General features: G+C 30.0%; 1 protein-coding gene across 3 annotated transcripts in view; it reads right to left on the bottom strand.

Moving 5' to 3' along the window:
- Positions 1-1683: 1683 nt before the first annotated feature.
- LOC106679367 (sugar transporter SWEET1) overlaps positions 1684-12898 on the bottom strand; it is a 19676-nt gene continuing 8461 nt past the window's right edge. The window contains exons 2-7 of one of the 3 annotated variants that reach the window (XM_067051178.1): positions 7550-7595; positions 5217-5294; positions 5016-5139; positions 4072-4230; positions 3879-3998; positions 1684-3795 (exon numbers count right to left, since the gene is read on the bottom strand). In XM_067051178.1, the coding sequence (XP_066907279.1) occupies positions 3658-3795; positions 3879-3998; positions 4072-4230; positions 5016-5139; positions 5217-5275 (600 nt within the window). In that variant the 5' untranslated portion in view covers positions 5276-5294; positions 7550-7595 and the 3' untranslated portion in view covers positions 1684-3657. Of the gene's footprint in view, positions 3796-3878; positions 3999-4071; positions 4231-5015; positions 5140-5216; positions 5295-5377; positions 5942-7549; positions 7596-12898 lie in introns of those variants that run through there. The other 2 variants (XM_014418482.3, XM_067051177.1) reach the window with 2 other exon arrangements.

A 12898-nucleotide genomic window follows, 5' to 3' on the forward strand; every position in this document is an offset into this window, starting at 1 on the left:
CTTTCGTGTTGTAGTTAGTTTCAAAGAAATGGATTCTGAATAAAAATTTATTTTTTAAATTTGGAAACAGTCATTTTGTATTCTCCCTTACTCTACTTGGGGGAGTATTCTCACTTACTATATTTATAACATTGTAAAAAATTATGAAGCTATACGCTTTTTGTTACTCATGAATAACAGGTATGTAGCACCTATTATAATTAAGTTCACAGTACTATTATATTATTACTCTAATACAGAGTTGGGCAAAAATTAACAATGTATTTCTGGACTTATTCTTATTTCCCCATTTCTGACACAGGAAATACAAGAAACACTGTTCAAGTCTTTATTTAGCTTCTATATATCTTATATAATTTTCAAGCTTCAATTTTAAAATTATATATTTAAATCAGAGGAATTAATTCAAGAATCTAATACTATTTTCTTCCTGATAATCAGATTGTGCCAGTTGTTTTATTTCTTGCCCCCCACTCTATATTAAATAGCCTAAATCCTAGAGTCAATTTAGGTGTTAATAATTATTTGGATGGAAATCTATTTCTAAATAACAGATAGGCATACAGGATCACTGCAACCAATTTCATAAAGTATCTGCCCAAGCAACATATAAACTTAAAACCACTCACTTTTTAGGGTAATTAATAAACAAGATTGCACTGAAATCCAAATAATTTTATTGAATTTTCATTTCATCATAGTACAAAAGATACTACATTGTAAATATAAATAAAAAAAGAATTATTTACATTGAAATAGACTATGTAAAATAAATCAAAAACCCATAGCTTTCTTTCTTGTCCTTCAATATAAATACAGACAACTGATTTCAAGCTGTAGAATATCTAATAAATAAATTGCACGCACCCATATTTTAATAAAATACTGAAGACATGTTTGTATTAATATATCTTATCTTAAAAGTAATAAATAGATTAATAATTTATTACAACAATCAGTACAGAATTAATCAGCCATATTGCTGAGCCTTAAAAACTATTTTTTTCTGATTTAAATATTCCTTAAAGCAATAAATACTTAGAAATAGGAGATTCTAAATAGCTGATAAGAAATAATCAACGACTAGTGAAAGTGGTTTTCTAATGGTAATTTAAAGTTCTCTATTTTTTAAGCCCAGGTCTATATATTATTTAAAGGAGATAACACCATTGGACTAGATGCAATGAAAAAATAATTAGAATACTAAGGATAACAAGAATTTCATAGGATAATAAGAAGTTAAAAATTCACTATATTAATGTTCATACAACATTTACAGATATCAAATAGAATTGAATGAAGAAGTGCAATTCAAAATATTAGTAAAAAAATGAGGTAAAAACCTAGATGATTTGTTTTACCAATTAATCAACATATTACAATAAAAATTGTATTTTATTCACAATATGTGGATAAAAGTAGCAAGTAGCAAAAACCCTCAAAGTAGCACTGAGCAAAAACCCTACTGTTTTTCTAAATATTTATCTAAATCCTTCAAATGTTTTCACTATTCTCTACTAGCTATTTACAGTTCCTTTAAAAAATACATTAAGCTGCACACTGAAAAAAAAGACCTGGTCAAAAATTGGAACATAATTAGTCCACCGTATATTCAGTCAACCCTATAATAAATTATAATGAGAAGCCCAAATGATACCCCAAAGTCGTAGTTAATTATTTAACAAGAAGATGGTCAGGGGTGGAGTTAAAAGATAACAAAAATAGTTAATGACTATTTATTTCCTGTTTCGCGTAACTTTGTAGAGCTTCATCAGAGCTAAAAAGATACAAAAACAACTAAAAATATAAATAGTATGTTTCGATAAATAAATATTTGTTAACTATTTTTGTTCTCTTTTGACCACATCCCTGACCATCATAAATTTGAAATTATACAATTATTTATATATATAATTAAATATTTATCTGTCATTTCACTGACATCAGATATCTTCTGAACTGATAACTTATATTTCAGAACCAAATTTTCTAACTTGTAATGGCTTGAAGACTACTGGAAAATTTAAGTATGATTATAGGTTTCACTTATATAAAATAGAACATAGTACAAATATCAAACAATGTGCATATTTCAGGAGAAACAAGAGTGTAATAATTTTAATTAATTAAAATGCTATTTTAAAATTGCTTAAAAACTTCAAATGGAAAAAAATATATATCCCAACAGGATAGAATTCAGAAAAAATTAATCAACCAGGTTCAATTAGAGGTAAAAATAAAATAATGAGGACTTTAATTTAGTCATTGGACTTGATGCCTAAAGGTGGAAGTCATGCAATTTTTTTCAATATAACCAAATCTTAATAAAATATATTAAGGAAAAAACCTTTCGAACCAAAGCCTATATTTTTTAATATAAAACAATAAAGCTTATCTAAGTTTTATTCATAATTCTGTAATGCTTCGAATTTTTTTTTATAAAACATTTTCATATTCATTCTAATCAGAATATTTTTAAAAAAATTCAAATAAACAACTCTCGTTAGTATCTAACAATTTATTTAAAGTTCTGCTAATCCCTAGCTGTTATTTTTTTGTTTTATATTTACACTATATTATAAAATAAATCTGAACTGCTACAACTCAAGAAGGGTCTGGAGTCTAATACTTTGCAAGGAAATACTGTTACTAGACCTACTTTTGTGCAAGGAGGTGATTTGGTCAGAATCACACTCGACCACCAGATTTTTCCCTGATTAAGGGTAAATACTTTACTGACACTGGGTGGATCCCAGAAAGCTCCTATACCTACAGGGTTAACTCAGCTACAGTAACAAAATAAATAATTATCTGTCACTGCCAGGTTCGAACCTGAGGTCCTTGGAGTACCACTCCATTCCCATATATATCTGCTTAAAACATAAAATTTAATATTTTGCAAAAGATTTATTTTTTAAAACTTATCTTACAGTTAAAAATATATATATTCAAAAGTTTTTCACTTGTATATATTTGGGCAAAATTTGTTGTTTTTTTAACCAAGTTAAAATCATAAATTTTCATGTGGTTCAAAATGTTTTGTACTTGATATTTTTAATTAATACTTAATAATAACAAATAAATCCTACAAAAAAAACTAACAAACAATAAAGTTTACTATAAATTCAACATTACTTTTATTTTATAATTAACAGATCAATATTTTTCTATTTGTAATTTTATTATTCATTGAATGCAATAGGGATTGCAAAACCCATGACTAATATAGGAAAAGAAAAATATAATTTCCCTAAATAGCTCGTAAGAAGAACTATTCAATAGCAATAGAGATTCAGCCTAAACCACTAATTCCTCAATTATACCAAGACAAACTTTACTGATTCCAAACTCCATCTAATGGACCACACAATTTAAAAATAAAAACGTAGTGTTTAAGCAGTGAATATTATAGAAGTCAAAAGTCTAATACTTAACATGTCTAAAAATATAAATATACTACTCACATTTACACATAATATTTGCTTACTCATAAATAAATATTTATGTTTTAATGATACAAAAATATAACCTTACATATGGGCAATGAAAATACATGATTTATAATTTGAAAATATAAGATTGATATTATCTAAAATCTAAGGAAGACCAGTTTTAAATAATAAATTATCACATAATGCAGTCATCCATGTCTTTGTATCAAGAAGTAATTTTAATTCTATGTTCAGGAATAACAACAGTGATATTATTGCTATTGTTGACCATCCAACGAGCAGGATATAAACAAAATAACAGAAGTTGGAAGAATGACAGGCAGAATCCAGCTAAATTTAGATACTGTAAAAAATATATCAAAAATAATTTCTTATAAAAATTGTTTAAAAAAATTAGTTATTCCATCATAAGTGAAATAATATTACCATAACAAATCCATCTTTTATCACGTAACCATACAGCGTCCACTGAAAGGAAACTATAGTAGACATGAGAATCAAGGGGAATGGCAGGCTCTCTGCTGATTTTACTCGAATCACACGAGCCTATGGCAAATAATAAGATATATTGTAAAAGTATAATATGGTAACTCTAATAAATATAAAATTAAGTTCTTACCAAGTCAGTTAAAGGAGAGGCAAAGAACGAGATGGTAACAACACTGCAAACTATACCAAGGTGCTTCCTTTTTGATTCAAACTCTTCAAGAGACTTAATATGTGTTTGAATGATAACCAAAAATGCAATAATGATCAGTATTTGTTTGATTAGTTTACTCTAAAAAAGATACATATTATGTAACCAAAAACTATCACAATTATAATAATTAATAAACTTATCTCAGTGGTTCTAACAAATATTAGAATATCTTATTATCCTTCCATGATTTCAACCATATCAAAATTAATTTTGTAAATTGATTGCATCATAAAAGCAGAACTCCCAGATCATATAAGAATGGCAACAAAAAAAAATTGTGAAAATACATACTTTCAATCAAATGATAAAAAACATATAATTAATTTTAATTACTCAATTTATATTATTATATGTTCTGTAGTTTTAGTCACCAGAGAGAAGAAAACACAAAACTGATATTAAATGTGACATCAACGGTGAGCAGCCAATACCACTAATCTAAAAAATTGTCCAATATACTCGCATCCTAATTGTACTAAGTAAAATAAAAATCACATATTATTACACGTCATTGTATGAAAAATAGTAGAAAGTATTATATTATTAGAAGATAAGACATACTAGGAGCTGACCATTGATATATTACTATAGTATTTTAAGCTTCAAATAGAAACAGACTAAAATAACTTTTTAAAAAATACAATTAATGATTCTTATTCAAGTTATCTGACAGTTGGTATTAAAATTTTTTCTTTTAAGTCTTTGTTTTAAGATGTTCCTCTTTTATGAATATCATGCAAATGTATGGCTGTACTTTTATTATATATTTCATGTAAGCAAATCATTTTAAAATCTAGGAGCCAAGGAAGAAAAAATATGACATGCCAATATTTTATATACACACTGCATAAAAAAAAAGTTACCCTTTTACTGCTAAAAACGTAAAACACACAGACATAAGAAAACATCAAGAAGGAACCGAGAACATTGATATAAATCAAAATGAGGTCACCCAACAGTTTTGCGTAACCAGACCATAAACCGCATCTGAAAAATAAAAATAAATCAGCATTGAAATATGAACTTGGTTATGAAGTAATAATTTTATTTATAAATAAACTAACGAAAGAAAACCACAGATGAAAGGGATTCCGGATACATCATCTGATGAACCTTTTTTCATAAATTTTCGACACACCAATCTAAAAAGTAAAAGAATAAGGTATTGTAAAATAAATAAGGTTTGGTATATCACTTCACAGAAGAACAAAAAAACAAGCCTTACATTCCAGAAAAAAACTGAATAATCTGGCAAACTGAAGCACTTGTTCCAAGGATATCTTTGAAATCTTCTTGAACCATTATTATTTGATTAATAATAATAACTTTCCATAAAACATGAGACTAGTTCTTTATCAGGAATAATAATTTAATAAAATGTTCGATAAAAATAACAATTTTGTTCCACTTATTGCTGTTTTCGCACTAAATAAACTATTGTAAAATGCAACTCCATAAGGCTATCAATTTACTTTGACAACCTAAACACTGATAACAACTACCGGAGGAGCAATTTGTTGTTATCTGTGTAGATTAGACGCGTATTTATCGATATTTCAAAGCATACTATCGATAGTACTGTGATATAAAATATGTGTTAAATTTTTTTTAAAACTATTTTATGACAATGAAAACTAATGTCAGCGAACTTACACTCCAAGTCTTATGTCCGACTGGATAAACCAAGGGAAATAGCAAAACAAGACACAACGAACTTATTTTGTGCCAATCCCCGCACTCTAACACTTTAAATATGTGCTTAAATCGACTGAGATTTGTGAAAAATTTAAATGGAAAAGGAAGACCTCTCAATTTTTTTTTATTTTTAACGCACACTTTAAATCTAAATTACTGTTTTTAATGAAGTTACAAGTTTCGGAACACGTTATGCCAAATTTCAAAGTTGATTTGCGCATTTCTTTTATTTAATACCAAAAAGGCTGAAAGTTTGGAAATAGGTGACAGTAACATTCAAGAGTTTTCAATGTTCAGTTTGCTGTCAAAAAGGTCGATTCGCTTTTAATAATTCTAAAAACATTCAATTTTCAAGCCGTTAAACGTTAGTATTATTTTTGTATCCAAGAAATGAGCTAATTCCCCATAAATTAACATCAAAGAATGAAGATCAAGAAATATGCATAAAACTATATATACATATTCACTCAAATAAGCCTTTCAGACCATAGAAAGTATATTAAATCAATCTCAATGTTTTCAATATCGATTTAATAAAAAATCTAGCAATGAAGTTAAGAGCGTTTTGATGAATATATTGAAATATGAGTGTGGAACCAAGGATAATCCTAGACGGGATGAAAAAGATAATTTCTTTCACAAACGTCAAAGATTAGTTGACGACTATTAAGCCACCCCAATGGTTTTCGAAGATCTAGATGGCAGGTTGCGCAGTGAAAAGAAAAGATAGAAAGGAAGCTATTTTAAAGCCACAGTTTTTATGCCGCAAATGAATTGAGAATAGTTAACACTCTACTTTTGCGTTCTCATCATCATTGCCTTCTAATACTGGCTACACCTGAAATGAAAACACCTCTACTCAGGAAAGAAAGAAAGCGGAAGGATTAGAACTGGGGAGAGACATGATTAGCTATACTAGTTGCCGAAATGAAGCGGACGGGCTAGGATTGTTGGAAAGGAGAAGGAGAAGAGGATGAAAGGAGGTAGGCCATCGTCATAGGTAAGGGTAAACAAAAACACCACTCAGTTGAATATGGTTCAGAGATCGAACGACTAGACCTAGAGAAGCGCTAGTCCTCTCAGGTAGAACCACAGCAATCTTAACTTCACAGGAACTTGCTCGTCCTTTAAAGGAACGTATAAATAAAAGATTGCAGGCAATGTGGGATGAAATTCCGCCCAGTAAGTTTAAATCTATAAAGAATGTTGTGAAGTCCTGGATTACACCAACCCGAAGTAGACGCCGTGAAGAAGTAGTGATCACCCAACTCAAAATAGGACATACACGAATGTCCCACCTCATAACAGGAGAGGTCCATCCAAAATGTTCGAAATGTCATAGTAATCTGACAATCATACACATTTTTGAAGAATATAATCACTACAAATTAACTCTGAACCAGTTAGGGATACCAACAAATGTTCCAATGGCGTTGAGAAACGACGAACCCGTAATAGAAAGAGTCATTCAATTCATCCATGAGACTAACATAATAATTGTTATAATTATCTATTTATCTTGCCTTATTTTTAAAATTAGAATAGCCACTTTTCTGCTTTTCATCATCCTCCACTATCGTTACAATCTATTATTAAACAAATTATAATTGCCTAGCTAAATAATATTTTTAATCTCACGGAAATGAATCCCACTGGTGCAGATTCGCACATCATAACGAAGATGTGACTCTATGGAACTTACCAAAACCAACAACCAACGGGCGTTGATGACCAGGCTGTTAAACCCCCTTTAAAACAAACAACAAAGAAAGCAATTAATAAGTAATAACACAATTTAAAATAATGTTACATATTAAGAGTAATATAATAATACATATTAAAAGTAACAAGTAATAATACATATTAAAAGAAGTAATACAAGTTAAAAGAAGAAGAAATATTTCAATACTTCCAAGAATGATTGAATGGGATGGCTTGAAATTACGATTGTCAATGAGACAATGATGATATAGAGCAGGCATACCGAACCTATGACCCGTGAGTCTGACATTAACCCACGCAAGTTTTTTAACTGACCCACTCATTGATTTTTATAAAAAATTATCTGAAAATAAACAGCAACAGATTTCTCACAAAATAGTTTATGTTTTTACTTAGTTATACATTTATATATATGTATACATATATAAATATATTGATAAATAATATTTCATAATGCATATTTTAAGTAATTTTCTTTACCTCTTGTTCATTCAAAAACTCTGTGAGCCATGAGCTATTACCAAAAATAGTGAACAAAATTTGACCCACGTCTCAAAAAGGTTCGCCATCGCTGACATAGCTATAGCTGGTAATCATTCATGATCATTCTCGAGACTGAATCGGGCTTTGAAAGAAGTACAACTGGACAGATGATGTCAAAACGATTGGACAGATGGGTCCATCAAAATAAGATTGTGTGGAGGTTCTAGGTTAAGAGGTTGTGGAGGTCAGAGAACACCTACCGCCTATCAAAGGTATAAGGAGAGAAGGAAGGAGACCATGCTGAAAGTTCTACTAGCTAAAAAAAAAAATGAGAAGACTTTGGCATAAAATAGAGAAAAACGCTAAAGAGGACCAAAAGATATTTTATTATGTCATTAAGGGAAAAGTTCATCGAAAAGCAAAAAAGAATGAATATAGTCCCAAGGATAAGGATGGAAGCATTATCAAGTGAAACGAAGGCGTAATGGATGAATCGAAGAAGAATATCAATATTTCTAATATGATTATATCACCGAGGAAGAACTTCAAGAAGTAATCACCAAGATTAAACTTGGCAAATCAGTAGGGCTGGATCAGATAACTCTCGAACTGATGTGATAAATGGCCAGCAAAGGTGAACACACGTTTATCTATTTTTTAAACCTAAGTCGTTTAAGAAAAAGATATCGAAGAACCGAGAGACAGGTGTGGTTGTGTTCATTTACAAAAATTGTGGCAATAGAGAATGCAAAGAGACATATCCTAGCTAAGTGTGCCGAGCTAGCTCAGTTCAAGAATTCTGAAGGGCTATAATAGGAGGATTATAGAGAAGTTCGTTAGAAAATGGGATATACCGTCCACTTCATAGATCTCGAAAGGACAAAAGTCGAACGAAAGAGTCAGATAACAGTAGTGCAGTAGTTTATTGCAAGACGAGAAGTAAGGATTTGTAACACCTCCCAGAAGTTTGGTAATACAGTAGGTATGTATTTTAAGTCCTCTACTCTTAGAATTGGCCCTACACCGGGCGTCGAAAAGACCTAAACCTAGATTGCGAAACTTTCAACTCGGGCAAAGAAACCTACTGCTTGTTCTTTTAGTGCCTTTGTCTATCGATCAAAACCTCCAACACAATGTATAACACATGCATAGACATTGCACAAAAAGAGCCATCTAGCATCAACATGAATATCAAACGAGTGAAAACATAATGCATGGTAGATGGAAGACAACCCAGTAAATAATGAGAAATTTGAGATAGAAAATGTGAATCTTGAAACATTTGCAGGATTTTAAGTACTTGGGAACCTTGTCGAATGAAAGCGGTTTATTGACAGGGGGTGTCAAAGGACTGGAGCATCAGAAATAATGTTTCGTTCGATCTGTAGGTTTCCTCAACAGAAGAAAAGTAACAACAAAAAAAGTAGATGTAGATTGATGTTCTTATCCATATTTTCATATTCTTGGAAGTCGTAGACGAACATCAAAACATAAAAGTTATATCTAAGCAAAGAAGATATCAGAGAAAACTAGAAGGAAAGGACAGGGGAGATGTGATTCGTGACTCCACGATCATGTCAAACTTGGAAGTAAAGACGGTAGAAACCACACTTTAGAGAAGAAGAAATTAAGATGGCTTGTGCATTTCCTCAGAAAGAACCGTGAGGCTTATATACTATATGTAACGAGTAGAGAAAAGACCATCAAGAGAAAGCCTTCGCACAACCTCAACTCAAAGTTTAACTCTCAAATTAAAGAAAATTCTGTTTTCAAACAATTTTTCTGAGAATTACTATATATAGCATATAAACTAATAGAAATACCTGATTTGTCTTATCTCATAAGAACGATTATATTTCAACAGTATCAATGATTTAAGAAAGATATCATGTAATTCACGTGAAAGATAACAATAAATTCCAGAGATAATATCTAAGAACATGATCGGTTATGGTGTTCATTAACTGCTTTATTATGTTATTCAAAGTAATTGCTCGTAATCATAAATGGTCCGTTCAAATAGATGCTGTTAGTTTGATATAAGCAATACATCGCTTTGTCATACAAATAAAAATATAGCTCTTGTGCCAGTGTTTCCATACTAGGTTTTTTACTACCCCTCCTCACCGGCCTGGTGTTCTCTTTTTCCCCTTAGCCATGACCAAAATAGCTCTTTTTATCATATATTTTTGTTTGCCTATAATTGAGGCGTTCGGTCGTGAAACATGATAACTAAAATTGATTATTTTCCATTAATTGCAGTTTTGGGCATCTTGAGATTTTTTCATAAACAGTTGAAAGAATCTTCATGGATCTAAGATGGAAGGTAAAATATTGTAATGAACAAACAATTTAACATGTAATAAGGTAGGGAGAGGAGACGTTCATGATGATAAGAATACTGTATTAGCACGTGACTTAAATAGTACAAATTTTATGGTAATTTAATTGACGGTTATTTTGAATGTAAACAAAATTGTAGTTACACTTTGCAGGGCTTCATTAGAGTTAAAAAATATAACAAAGAGAATAGATAACATGAAATAAAAGTAAACTGAGGTATGGCTAAAAATGATTTAAAATATGTGAAACTTTATTTAAAAATAAACAAAGTAAATTAAAGAAAATAAACATAAGATGTATAGTGAACAGTATAAATAAACAAGAATTAAAAAAAGGTATTAGAGGATTAATGAAAACGTCAATAATGACAAGTAAAAAAGTAAAAAAAAGAGAAGTATCAAAATACAGACACACGCTAAAAAACGGAATATAAGAATAAAGGAAGGGATGAAAGTGGAAAGAGTTTTTGTTGAATAGTTTATTTACTATTTGAGTTAATTTATATCAACCATGTAAGGCCCACCAGGCCGATCTGGTATAAAATAAAATATTAAAAAAAAATTGAGTTATTTTGATCGCACTCGGACCATCTTCCGTTTATATATATTTTTTTCTCATTTATCTAGCGTTGTAAGGAAGATTGTAACATTTTTATATTATTCTAATTAATTAATAATTGGAGAAGATGGTCGGGGAGGGGGCGTGGTCAGCAAAAAAAAAAACAAATATACAAAAAATTATTCATTTATACCGACGTTTCGACCTCCGTTTCAGGTCTTCATCAGGGCTATGGAACTAATGAGACAAACATCATTTAGAGAAACATAAAAATGAAAAGAAATAGAATACAAACAAATTTGGAATTATACAAAATATTGAATTGAATAATACAAAATAATTGATTGATAACCATGGAATTGGACAGCAGTAGATTGATAACAGTGAAAGATGAAATATAATATAATGTAATTGATTGGAGAAGATGATTGGGGGATGCCGTCAGCAAAGAACAACACAAATAAACAAAAACTATTTATTAATGCCGACATTTCGACCTGATTTTCAGGTCTTCATCAGGGCTATAAAAACAAAAGGACAACAACCATCATTTAGAGAGGAAAAAGTTGATTAATAACTATGAACAAAGATAGTAGCAGATTTATTACGTTATTATTGTATAAAATTTTATTTCCTTTATTATATTATTCTATTTACATAACTAAACGTTCTATTTTCTACTTTTTTCAGCACTTTATTTTTACTAATTTTCATACTGTATAATTATTTACTTGCGTCATTCTGTTTATATTTTTTGTATTCATTAGTTGTTATCTTGCTCTTTGTTCTTAGCCCTGATGAAGGCTAGAAACTCTGGCCGAAACGTTGGCACCATTGAATAAGTTCTCTCAACTTGTTTGTGTATTTTACTGACCGCACCCCCAACCATCTTCTCATCATAAAAATGTTGATTGTTCTTATTATCAATAAATTCAATCCTTTGCTAGTGCTTCGGTTACTGCTTGTCTACTAAGCCTTTTCTTCATCCTATTCTTCAAAAATGTAGTCATGTTTATAAATAATATTGTTTCACTCGGTATTTTTTTATATACATTATTATTTATAATATTTCATCTAATATATAAAAATCAATATTTGCTTGTTCGTATTTTATGCGCTACCACACCGTTCATCCGATTGTCAAGGAATGCTCAAAGTTCTATTTTTCCCGAGAAGGTTATAGTACAAGAGCCGAGAAGAAAAAAAGTAAGTTATCCCACACCAATTTTTTATTACTTTAATGAAAACTATGTTTAATTACTAGTCAAAATTGATGAGTCTGCCAAGTATAGGTAGGGGGAATAAAAAATGGCGTCTGTTTCAAAACCTTAAAAAACCTTAATTTTTCATTCGGAGCTCTATATCATAAAAACTATCAACAACACTAGAAAATCTAGAAGAACATTATTTAAAGAGTAAATTTGCTGAAATATTAGTCCTAATAGAGCTATTTACGTCGGATAGTTCTCGAGATATAGCCTTTTAAAAAGCAACATTTCATAAAAAATGTACTGAAAGATCAGTAGTTAGTTAATTTATTTTGAGAAATCTATATCTCAGGAACTACGTGACCTACAGATGTCTATTAGCAATAAAATTAAAGCTAGTTTAATGTACTATAAAGAAGTTTATGACCTTTACTTTTGTAGGAATAGTAGTTTTCTTGATATTTGCTAAAATAAATTGATTTATAGTTGTTCGGACAATAAGTTTGATTTATGAAAAACGTTATTTCAGAAACCATAGGACGTACAGAAGTCGGCCTGCACTCAAATTAAAGCTAGTTAAATATACTATAAAATAGTTGATAAAGTTTATCTATGTAGGAGTAGAAGTTTTTTACGATATTTGACATAATAAACTCACAAAATGTTACTTTCTAGTTGGAAGATTGCTGATTAACTGTGTGTATCAATAAATGGAATTTGGTCCGGGTGCGGCCAAA

Source organism: Halyomorpha halys, unplaced genomic scaffold, assembly GCF_000696795.3.
Source record: "Halyomorpha halys isolate HHAL.00 unplaced genomic scaffold, Hhal_1.1 Scaffold198.1, whole genome shotgun sequence".
Lineage (NCBI taxonomy): Eukaryota > Metazoa > Arthropoda > Insecta > Hemiptera > Pentatomidae > Halyomorpha > Halyomorpha halys.